The sequence below is a fragment of the Dendrobium catenatum genome, unplaced genomic scaffold, assembly GCF_001605985.2.
Source record: "Dendrobium catenatum unplaced genomic scaffold, ASM160598v2 original_scaffold_254917, whole genome shotgun sequence".
In the NCBI taxonomy this organism is placed as follows: Eukaryota; Viridiplantae; Streptophyta; class Magnoliopsida; order Asparagales; family Orchidaceae; genus Dendrobium; species Dendrobium catenatum.
The window spans coordinates 784,192-797,002 of NW_021573316.1; the positions used below are offsets into that span (position 1 = coordinate 784,192).

Here is a 12,811-nt window from a genome sequence, read left to right on the forward strand (position 1 = left end):
ACTTCTTAACATTTCCTTCATATTCTACGAAGTATGGGTGGTGACAAGTTGTAGCTGCTTAATATAAATAGAAATATCATATGTTACTCTTCTTATTACATTTTGGAGATAAATGATTGTGTACATCCAAACTTTATCATATTAGGTAGGTTGTCACAATCCTCTAATGATCCCTATAATAAACCTCCAAGCACAAAGAGATCATCGATGGAACCTCTCATCCAAATGGGGCAATGCTTCATATAATATTCTAAGACATTTTTATAATTTGCTTAGATAATTTTAAATGTGATGACAAGACTCTCAAATTATTTTATTTGATTAGTCTAATTGACCGGTTAACCACATATGAATTAATTTATAATTTGATGTGGGGAACCCCCCAGATCAATGTTGGCCATGTAAATATCATTTAGTGATTATATGAGAACGTTGGGTTTAATTACTCAAAGGTGGCTAGAAAAATAATTATGACAAAAATAGATCAAACAATAATAAATGTAAGGACATAAATAAATTGTTTTAATTTAATATCTAAAATAACATGCTTTAATTTAATCTTTCAAAACATAATGAAAAAAATATTCCCTTAACTAGCCCGACTAGAAGGTATAAATATAAGTGTAACATTAAATGTACATAAGAGTCAAAGAGTTGTCATCTTAAATGTTTGACTTTAATTTAGGCTTCGTTTGGGACAACTTTTTTACTGCTTCTTAAAACAGCTTTCAAGTACAAAAATTTTAACTTTTGTATTAAAAAGTTGTTTTAAGAAGCAGTAAGAAAGCCGTCCCAAACAAAACCTTAATCTCCCATAACCTACTTTAATTTAGTCTCTCATTGCCTGTTTTTTTATTATATTTGGGCAAACATACTTCCACCACAACAACACCCTCTCCATCCCCCTTCTACTTCCTAAATAATTCTTGAACCCCTGTCACAATGAAGTGACATGAAGGCACTTAGGCTTCGTTTGTGACTACTTTCTTGTTGCTTCTTAAAGCAGCTTTTTAGCATAAAATTTTTAATTTTTATACTAAAAAGCTGCTTTAAGAAGCAACAAAAAAACTGTCCCAAATGAAGTCTTAATAATGAAACTAAGGATGATTGATGGTTAATATGCTCCCATCTATAGGGAGGAATGAGAGCACCATCATATTAACTTCATGATTCTTTTTTTATAGCATTGGAGTTAGGATTTAAAACTTTACACTAACTCCTAAATATAAGTAAATGCCTACCTAGCCCATCTTAAGGGATGAAAACCAACTTAGTTTGAGCATATATAAAATTACTCTTATAATTTAATCAAGGAAAGAAGTATAAATTTAAAAAAAAAAATAGTCACATTGTTATATTTTTCAAAATTGTAGTTACTCCGAGCTCTAAGCTAACACCAATCAATAGTAATGTAATCAATACAATATTATCATAGGGCCCTTTTACAACATTACAACCACCTAATATTTTTTTTTTTTTTATTGTAATAATTCTCAACTTTGTCATACATCACCATGTAACAATGTTCAAATTGGGAATATCATAAAAAATAATTCAAGAATCAATCCAAGCAAAAATGTAATTAAAATCCTATCATAAAGTGTTCACAGAGTTGCAATAATGTCTTTTTTTTTCTTTTTCTTTTGTCACAAAAGGAAATTATGAAGAGGGTTTTTTTGACAATAAATTTTGATCTCATAATTTGTCGCAAACTAATATTCTGGCACATTTTGGTACAAGTTGCAATAAAAAATTTCATCTTAAAATAATTTTAGCATTGTTGTGAAATTAGCCAATAAAAAGTATTTGACTCACTTCAGTAAAAGTATTAGGTTTCGTTTGGGGCGGCTTTTTTATTGTTTCTTAAAGCATATTTTTAATAAAAAAATTAAAATATTTCTACTGAAAAGCTGCTTTAAGAAGCAATAAGAAAATCTTCACGAATAAGCCTTTAGTCTCATCGATAAAAAATAATTATTATAACCAATGCTAGACAAATATCACAACGAAATCAGAATAATTGAAAATGAATATAAAACGCTTTAATTTTCACATAAGTCCTAAAGCCCGAGGAAAAAAATGAAAAACTCGATGGAATCAAGTCTGTAGATAGCAAAGCACAATTAACCCAATGTCATATCACCATACCAAATTCAATAACTCTCCACAAGCTTTTAGATTAAATATAGCTTCATATTAATTCAACTACACTCTGATCTAGTTATAATTCTATAGAAGTCATGCAAAGCCTTTAGAATGCACACATGTAACATGAACATTAAGGTTCTGTTTGGGACGGTTTTTTTACTGTTTCTTAAAGCATATTTTTAGTGCAAATATTAAAATTTTGTACTAAAAAATTGCTTTAAGAAATAATAAGAAATCCGTCACAAACGAAGCCTAAGTCGTTGTATATATGATGTGCACATAATTTGAAATAAGCACAATAAATTAGCTTTTTAAAATGTATAACATACATGACTTAGGTTTCATTTGGGACGGCTTTTTTACTGCTTTTTAAAACAGATTTCTAATATAAAAATTTTTTGAATTAAAAAATTTTATACAAAAAAATAGTTTTAGAAACTTAATTGTATACTATAATCTAAATTGCTAGCAATGAATGTATGTCTAATAGCACACTCCAGTACTCCACCACCATGTACAATAAAATAGATAACCAATAAACTAAATCATAAAAGCAATGAAATCATCTTAACAACCATCAATCATGTTATCTAACAACTCAAATTTTAAGAGATGCGTATGAAGTATTCATATGGAGATTGAATGAATGTAATTGTTTTTGTTGGTTTTATGATAGAGATTGTTGTCTAACATATATTTCTCAAGTGATGTGTGGATACTTCTGGGGCAACTCTATAATTAGTATACAATGCTGTCTGTTATGATATGACCTGAGTGAGGTAATCCGCTAAATTTCTACTTTTTGAACACCCCATCTACATGTGTTTGGAAGAGTTATGTGTGCATGTGAGTCAGTATGTGTTCCATTGTGCATGGGTCATAGAGGTTTGATTGTATGTTTGGAAATCTAAAACTTTCTCCCTTGCGGCACCGTGACACTTCAATGCTAGTGCTTTCTACAAAATTAGAATTTAATTTAGCGTAACAATACTGGGATGGCGCTGCGATGTTGTGGCCTGTGGGCTCTAGGAGGTAGTGTTGAAGCTGTTGTCGCGGTGCTAGGCCGAATTTTAATAATTTAAATATCCAAATCCCATATTCCATTCCATTTGATTTGTTTGGACAGCTGACACTAGTGATAGAGAGAGGTATTCTAGTGAGATAAACTCCATTTCGAGCTTCTTTGAGTAATTTTCAGCTGACAATACATTTTAGAAAGTTGCTTAGGTTGAGGTAGGTAACATTTTATCTATATCAATTTTTAATAATTCATAGTTTTTGGAATTTTTTTATCGAATTTATAATTTAATTTTGCAAAAATATGATTTTCTCGAATTCTGGTAAATTTCAACTAGGTAGCTTTTGAGATGTTATCGACACAATTATTCTGGTTGTTTAAGTATTTATTCAAAACATTTTGCCTGGTAATTTTGAAAGTAACAATTTTTATCAATTCAGAAATTTGTTTTGTTATTTAAAATTAGCATTTTAGTTTAGTTAAAGTTTCTAAATGCTATTATACACAATCTCTAGTAATATGATAGAATTTTGAAAACTATAATTGTGGTGAACTGTATAACACTGGCTGAGAAATTATTTTGACAGTCTTTAGAATATTTTTGTAGAATTGAACAATAACGTTGTAATCATTTTAGTAGTGTAGAATGCACTTTATTTTTAATATAAGTGTTTGATACACATGAATTTTTTGAAAAGAATTTCTATTGGTGGAGAGAAGAGATTTTGTTGGCAGAGAGAAGGAATTCTATTATTTGTTATATATTGAAAATTTTGGAGCCTGTATTAATCAAGAATAAATTTTGATGGCGATGAGAAGGTATTATGTTATTTGCTATTTATTGGAAGTTGGGCTTGAGGCCATTATGATATTTGCTATGAGGTGTTTGCTTATATTTCAATCAATTTTAGAAGTTTTTTTACATGTTTATTTCAATTTAGTATTAGTGCCTTATTTTGTTTCATCTTTGCCCACAATACTTCAATTATTATTATTATTATTCAACATTTTTTGTTCATTTGGTTTAAGTTATTGATTCATGTATTAAGTTATCGTAGCCTACTACTAAATAGTGTTAGCTCACTCCTACTTTTGCTTACATTTTCAGGCCAGGAAAAGGGGTAAGGACTAAGGAGCAAGATGCCGAGGAGAGGGCCTGTAAGGAACGAGCTGAGTAGATTCTTATATTAGGTTTTGATCTGCTTCTTGCCATGATCAGACATGATATGACATGTGTGGTGGCATGTGTCATATTGAGTCAGGTTGTGTTGGCTTCCATGACAGATCTTATTAGGACTGAATTTCTTAATTCTGTTTAAATATGATAATTATAAGATGACTACATTGATGAGCGATTATATTGGGCTTCTTCTCTATTTTATTGTGGGTGTAGTCTTATTTTTTTTTTTTAATATGTTGAATATTCAATTTGTACAATACCATTATACATTATGTTTTATTTAGTGATTGGATCCTCTATCTTTGGAGAAGAGGTCTTCCCAACCATTTAAAGAAAAATAAACCTTATTTGCACCCATGAGAGTTGGCTTGATGGAAGCCAAATCACATACGACTACTGTATATCTTCTATGTTGTGCTTTTCCTTCTATTTTTTGAATCTTTGGAGAATATTATTTCTTTTTTTTTAACACTCTGCAACAACATTTGATAGTTGAAACCATTATTACACCAAATGAACATGAGAGCATAATTTTAAGATCAATTTACATGATGTTTAAGTTTGAGATGCCAAATGGTTTCAAGTTTTGGAGAATCAAAATTTTATTAGCAATACAATTATGTTTAATAAAAATCTTAGTGGATCAAACTAATAAGTGATACAATCATGCTTCATAAAAATTTTAGCCGATGCAATTAATAAGTGAGTGTGATTCATATTAAAGCACACATCTTAGGAAAGTAGAAAATAATTTGTTTCATTGTTGTAAGAAAATTTCAAAATATATTCATGCATGAGATGACATGAACAATTTTTATGACCAAGTTCACATTGCCATCAATAGTTATCTAAATCTTAAATCATATTCCTGAAAAATTTTAAGCAATGTTGCGTCTTGGAATATTCACGATGGTAGATAAGAATGAAGTTTAACATCTTAGCATTGTAAGAAGATCCATCATGCATACAGATAAAAGGAGCGGGTGCAATATTCATAAGAGACACAAAGATTTTACGTGGAAAATCTTAAAAAAGAGAAAAATCACGGGGCCTAGCCCAGTTTGAATGAATCCACTAGTATTTACAATTTATTACAAATGAAGCCCTTCATTGGGGTGAAGGCCTTAACTTGATGTTATAAATACACATCATATATAGTTTGTTAAAAGGTGGAAACAAGAAGAATCACTATTGATGTGTTTGTTTGGTCGAAAGGACCGTAGTCGGCGAGCGACGGAGGTCAGAAAGACCGTTGTATGATGACGGGAGGTTGGAAAGATAGTAGTCGGCGGACGATGGAGGTTGGAAGGACCGTTGTCTAGCGACATAGGTCAGAAGGATCGTAGTTGGCGGGTAACGTAGGTCAGAAAGACCGTTGTCTAGCGACAGATGTCAGAAGGACCGTAGTCAATGGGTGACAGAGATTAGAAGGATTGTAGTTGGTGGACGACGGAGGTCAAAAGGACTGTAGTTGAAATGTAATGGAGGTCCGACATCAATTGGCAGCCTTGCAAAAATTTGATGTTAGTTGGTGGACGGGCAAAAAAATTGGCATTAATTGGCAGTCGGGTAGAAGTTCAACATTAGTTGGTAGCCGAATAGAAGTCCGACATCAATTGGCGATCGGGTAGAAGTCTGACGTTGGTAGGCTACCGGGTGGAAGTCGGATGGTGGTCGAGGAAGAGTCTAGTGGAAGAAATCTTGTGACATGTAGAAGTCCGACGTCAGGTAGAAATCTGACGGTGGGCATAAGTTTGACGATAAGCATAAGTCCGGCGACAAACATAAATCTAGTGTTAGGTAGAAATTCGACGACGGTCGAAAGTCTAGTGTTGGGTAGAAATCTGGTGACTGATGGAAGTCCAACGTCTAGTAGAAATCCGGCGAGGGGCGAAAGTCCGACGTCGGGTAGAATTCCATTGATGGACATAAGTTTGCAAGAGGAAGAAGTCCGACATCAAGTAGAAATCCAGCGACTGGTGGAAGTTCGATGTCGGGTAGAAATCTAGCGAAGGGAAGAAGTATAGCGTCGGGTAGAATTCTGACGATGGACATAAGTCTAGCAACGGACAGAAGTCCGACATCAAGTAGAAATCCAATGATAGGTGGAAGTCCGATGTCTGGTAGAAATCCGGTGACGGACAGAAGTCCAGCGACAGGCGGAAGTTCAACATCGGGTAGAAATCCGGTGATGGGTGGAAGTCCATTGTCAGGTAGAATTCAAGTGATGGGAAGAAGTTTGGCGTCGGTCGGTGGTCGAAAGGTGATCGAGGAGGGGGTATGGTGGCAAGAGAAATCTTCTTTGTCTTCCATCTCTTCTTTCTTGGGCCCCTTCTTTCTCATCCTTCGGGGTCCCCCCTCTATGTAAAATGAGAGATATATTTGTAGTTTTCTGAGAGTGACATGACTAGTAAATATGAAAAAAAATCAAGGATAAATTGAGAGTGATTTGAATGGATGACCGATGTTGAATCCCTCAATCATGGATCTTTTACTGAGCATTTGAATGTCTTAACGATATTAGAATTTGACGATCTTGGGCTCATTGGATTCGTCTCGTCGAGCCGCTCGATTCGATTATAAGCATATCACGTTTGAAAACTGTTTGATAATTCAAATTATGGATTGAACCTTCCAAATGAACTTCGGGTCTTTGATTTGGACCAATTTGGACTCGTATTGAGTCAAAATTGGTGTCTTTGGGTTTGTATTTTTGAGACGTTCAATTCGCCTATAAGTTTGTCGAAATCAGAGTTCAGATGATCTCCAATTTAATTTATGAAGTTTCCAACTTAATTTTGCCTCGAGTTTCCTGTCTGAGCAAGATAAATTTTTGATCATATATCAATAAAGAAGGTATCCAATTTTGAGGTGTAAAGTTTAATGACTAATGTACTTATAATATTAATTAATTAATTTATTTTTCATAAAAAAATATATTTTAGAGGTCTCTTGTTGTTATTTGGAGGCTCAACTAAGCGATGATGAGTGAAAAAGAATGTTCAAATTTTGGGTTGGGTGAATTATTATTTATTAAATTAGAATTATATATATATAATACAAATATTATTATATTAAAAAATGGCTTTATAATAAATTATCGGTTGAAATTGAAGTATTTTACCGTACAATTCTTGATTCGGATATTGGGCTCCAGCGCAATATTGTGCATTTGAAATATCTTTTATAACAAAGTTCATGTAAGGGACGTGGAATACCCTATAAGAAGAGAAGATTTTATTTTTGGCTCAAAGGCTTCCCCGTTGGAGACTGGAGAGCATAGTGGAACTGTCACTCCTCTTTGCGAGGTAATTGGAGTCGAAAACTGATTTAGGCCTCAAAATCTCATGCACTTCTAATGGCAGTCTTCCCACTACTACCCGACACGTTTATCCTTAGCATCAGAAAGTTTATGATATAGGACGTGGCAATCTCATACCGTCTGTGTTTTGTGTATCCTGTTGAGGGGAATAACCGGATTATCATACTTAGGAAGGGTCTTTTGGTAATTTCTTCGAAGGTTCTGCCGGAAGTGACTGGAGTCACCATCCAGTAAGTATAAGCCTGTTCAGTACTCGATTCCTCTTTCTTCAATTCGAGCCCTTTGAGGCTCCGCGCTGCTTCAAAGGCTTCTCGTCTGCTCTCACCCTGGGCTGTCTACGCCGGTTTGGAGCCGCTTTCGATCGTTCAAACTTTAGGGTTTCTTCTGATTCTTTTCCGCCATTAGGGCTTGCTCTGCTTAAAGAGCTGCTGCTGTGAAGGAAACGGGCAGCGCGCGTCTCCTTCTCCGGGGAGGTAAGATGCTCGACCTAACCCACTTTGTCGACTTTTCGTCTCCCATTTCCTCGTCTCATTTCCTTGCGCTGAATCTATTTGCCCTTTACGCGCCTGGGTTTCAGCTACATCACGGTATTCCGGTTAGGAATTCTCTTGCGCCGCCGGCTTTCTTTGATCCGTTGATGTCCGAGGAGTCTTGTACCTTGCATGCCATGCATTTGGTTGTAAAGATCCACAAGATTGTTCAGCGTTTTTTTTTTTTTTTGAATGAATTCATTCTTGTATTCCGATGTTCTCTTTTTTGGCTAGTGATTTTTTTCTTTTTTCTTTTCTTGATTTACCCCGTTACTCAATTGACATTTTATGCTTAAGCATGCGTTTATTCCTTACTGTTGACGGTCCATGTATTTTATGTGTCGGAGTGATAAATTTTCATCAGCATTTGGGAGCATATTAGTTTTGTTGAGTACTATTCCAGCCAGGTGAGTGTTTTTCTGCCGCCCTATGCTTTTAGAGCATCATATTTTTAGAATTATTTTTATACCAAGATGTAATGCTGCATTTTGTTCTTAATTTTTGGGCCTTATTTTCTTGAACTTATGGTCCTTTTTTTAAACAAAATTTGCTAATGGAAGGCTTATGCTATTTATTACTAGGTTTATTTTAAATTGAAGCCAACAAGCAGTTGAAAACTGAAAAAATTCTTGTCCTTATAACGTCCTTATAAGAAATGCAGATAAAGTTCGGTGCTTATAATTTCTTATAAAGTGCCTTTTTAAAAATTTTTTGATGCGTTTCTTATAAATTGCAGCACTCTTCTGTGCCAGACCACTAGTACTAAAATATGGATGAGGATATTGAGTCTTTAGTTTCAAATGGAGCGGTTTCTAGCATAAGTTTTAGCTTAGCTTCTTTTGATGAAGTTGTAAGTATATTTGTTTTTTAACTTTTATATTAAATGAAATTTCAATTTTTCCTATTTCATTGTGCTGTCAATTGAGCGGCGGACAAATTTTTTTTTCTTTGGCAGTGCAAATATTCTATTAATAATTGCCCGATATCACATCCAAGCCAGTTGGGAAACCCTTTTCTTGGTTTGCCACTCGAGTCAGGGAGGTGTGAATCATGTGGGACCGTGGAAACTGAAAAATGTGAAGGTGGATAAAATGACTTTCTTGCCTACTAGTTGCATATGTTGCTTTCTCTATAGGTTTTTCTTTTCTGAAAACGTTGTGACCATAACTTTGTTCACTTTTTTCAGGGCATTTTGGTTTTATTGAGTTGCCCATACCTATTTATCATCCCTCTCACATTAGTGAGCTGAAGAACATTTTGACCATGCTATGTTTAAGGTGCATGCGGGTAAATAGAGGAAAGGTAGTTAACGTTTTTATAACATTATCTTTTTTCTAATTGCAGTATCTTTGTGCATGTGTTAATATATTTTCTAACATGTTGGTCAGCATATATTTTAGTTACAATGCTATGGAAGGTAAATGTTGTGTTGCCATTCTGTTATTGATATTGTTTATTAATTTGCTTGATATTCTCTAGGGATGATTGGATTCCTATTTATTTGTGGCAAAAATATTAGTTTTATTTAGTTTGCGCAGCTGCTAAAGTTTTTTGGCTATATACTCAACAAAATGGGAAAGAATTGAGTGAGTCTTTAATATAGGAGCTACTGCAAAAGCATATTATTTCCAAAAGCAACAGGAGGTATCTCTATGAAGCTAGACAAATGTTCTCATTTCTCACATATGTGGAATATGACAAAGGGTTAGGATATAAAAAAAACTTAACAAGGATAATCTTAGCATTAAAAAATTTACTTTTAAAGAAATTTTGCTAGCAATGTGGAGGAAATTTCTGCCTCTATATTATTTGTGTTTGTGCCTAATTTTTATACTCAATATCATTCATTTCTATCATTTTTATGATTAAATTGTAGTTTTTGTCCTCAACGGGGACTGAGGACAGTCATCACTTTAACAGTTTGCCCTAATTCTCCTATTAGATGTATGGAGAAAGTATCATTTATTTGTAGTTGGAAGATTTTCTAGAAAGCATTTGAGGGAGAATGTATTTTCTTGGTTATTATCAAATGTTTTAGTGTTGATTGACGGAGAAGAAAAAACTCATTCAGCAGCATTAAAAAAAATGAAAGGTCAAGTGGTCAAATACTGTGCTATCATAACGATTACATGGATTAACAGAGTAGCATTCTGGCTAAGCTGGATTATTGTCCTTCCATTTATTTTAGTTCTTTAAATTTGGATGCAAATTTTAAGTGTAATCAATGGGGTAGCAAAAGTCATTAGATTTTTATTGTTAGATTTTATTCATATTATATTTTATGCATTTTATTAAATTATTATATTTTTGCAACTTTAGAAATAACATGCTACAATTCTGCATGCATATTCAATTTCAATGTGATATTTATATGCTATATAATTATGTAGATATTTTAACTTTTGTTATCCATACCATATTTTACTTAGGTGGTTGATTCACTTTAAGAAGATAGTCACGTTCTCTTGAGAATTCTAATTGAGTATTTTCTTTTAAAATGTTAGTTTTAAGAGGTTGTGGTTCAAAACATGGCCAGAGATTTTTTGCTTGGCATAGATAGGATTGTGTTATCAAATTTTTTGACTTCATCGGTACCACATTGGCAAGCATCTTATGAATTTGATATATCCTTTTAGAGTATGTTTTCATAATAATGTATTTTCATAGTTTTTTTTTAAATTCTTTTTGTGCCTTGTATCCCTTTTTAAGTTGGATTTTATTATGATTGCTTTTATGATCATGATATTTGTCTTGGTCAATATCTTTTGATTTTACTACATAATATTTCCTTTCTCACAAGGCCAAATGCATGTTTCCACTTTCTCCTTTTTTTAGGCTTCTTCACAATTCAAAGCACTACTGTACTTATTTCAGTTATCTAAGTTGGGAGTAAATGCGGCAAAAGCTAATTCCACAGACATGGCTATCATTGTAAATAAGGATTAGATATTTCCATTGCTTGAAGTTTGTGCCTGTTTCACAACTATACACATCCCTTCTGTCCGTGGCCGGGAAAGAGTGTTGAAGGCTGTTCATTTGATGAGGAGATTAAATATCTGATCTTTGTTTGGCATTTCTACTATCATGACCACATGAAAACGACAATTATTTAAATGCTAATTATTCCATTCCTTTGACATCTATTCTAGTTGTTCATGCAACACCAGCACCAAAAAAAAAAAAGAGGATGAAAATTGTTGGAATCAAATAGGTTTGTCAAGGTGTAGACTTTCATTGTTATTTTATGGTAACTTGCCAGGTAGAGAAAAAAGGGATTGGTGTAACCTCTGAGTTTTGCTTGCCATTTTCCACCACTACAAATGCATGATAACATCAGTCTACTTAGGGTTCTGAAAATGAGAGAAAGCGTTACCTAGGGGCTAGGGACCCCACTGAAGTCTTAATTTCAAACCGACTTAGTTAATGTTCATTTTCGTAAAGGTATTTTACGAAATTAAACTTTAGGTAAAAAATCCTAATTTTTAAATCTAAAAAAATTTAGATTTAATTTAAATTCGAAAATTTAATTTATTTTAATTAAAAATTCATTAAGCATTTTGAGAAATAGTTAAGGGGAAACCAACGGGTTTAACATTAGACTTAGATTTAGCCTTGAGCCTTATCGAAGATTTAATTATATGACACATTTATTTTATTAAATTTTCTTAGGTTGTGATCATTAAAGTGTAAGGTAGAAGACTTGTGTCGAAGCGACGTGTCGTACTTGTTTTGAGGTAGGTATTCCTGTTTTTGATAAAAATTTCATGATTTTGTTTCGTTATATTATTTAATGCAAATGATTGAAATAGTTTCATTATGACTCGAATTTATGAATTTTCATTTTTGGCAACATGAATATTCAAGCCTTTTATTTCATGAATTTAAGAAGCTCTCATTCTTATGTTTAGAATAAATATTTTTATGATTTGAACATGATTTTCACACTTGTTTTTCAATACGCATATGAATGAAAGATAGTATATTAAAAGAAATGTGTATGGTGATGCGGTGTGCCCAATGGTAAAGGAGGCTCGTAGAGCCAATGGTAAAGGAGACTCATAGAGCCAATGGTAAAGGAAATGACCAAAATTTGACTGTGTACTTGATCAGTACAAAAATATGGGAACATCCGAGACGGGTGATAGTAAAGACATTATGCATTATTCTGATTTCTTTATGTTTTCTTCGAAGTTATGAAAAATAATATTTAAGGAAAGTAAATGATAAATGAAATGTTTTACATTGAGGAAAAATTATGAAAAAGAAAATGTTTCTTTTATGTACTGATACAAAATTATGCAAAATTGACAAATCTTTTCATGTTTTCATACAAAAAATTGCTTTATTTTAGTTTTATGTAAATTTTTATTTAAAGACATGAATTATCTGCTGAGCGTTGGCTTATCCTATTTTTGAAAATATTTTTTTCAGGAGATAAGTGATGACTGTACGACAATCGTACACGTATCGTCATAGGAGACCTCAGGAGGAAAGATTCTCTTTTATAATTTCAGTTTGAGTCTTGAGTTTGTTTATGTATAGTTTGTGAGTTTAAGTTTGAGTTTGGAGTTTATGTAATTGTGAGAGTTTATGTAATGTTGATGGGTTTAAAA

The 12,811-nt window shown here is 33.1% G+C and overlaps 1 protein-coding gene across 5 annotated transcripts in view; it reads left to right on the forward strand.

Moving 5' to 3' along the window:
- Positions 1-7,925: 7,925 nt before the first annotated feature.
- Positions 7,926-12,811, forward strand: part of LOC110103596 (DNA-directed RNA polymerase V subunit 1) — a 37,196-nt gene continuing 32,310 nt past the window's right edge. The window contains exons 1-4 of one of the 5 annotated variants that reach the window (XM_020832381.2): positions 7,926-8,148; positions 8,935-9,048; positions 9,154-9,280; positions 9,385-9,500. In XM_020832381.2, coding sequence (XP_020688040.1) covers positions 8,968-9,048; positions 9,154-9,280; positions 9,385-9,500 — 324 coding nt within the window. In that variant the 5' untranslated portion in view covers positions 7,926-8,148; positions 8,935-8,967. The remainder of the gene's footprint in view (positions 8,149-8,934; positions 9,049-9,153; positions 9,281-9,384; positions 9,501-12,811) is intronic. The other 4 variants (XM_028692680.1, XM_028692681.1, XM_020832383.2 and 1 more) reach the window with 4 other exon arrangements.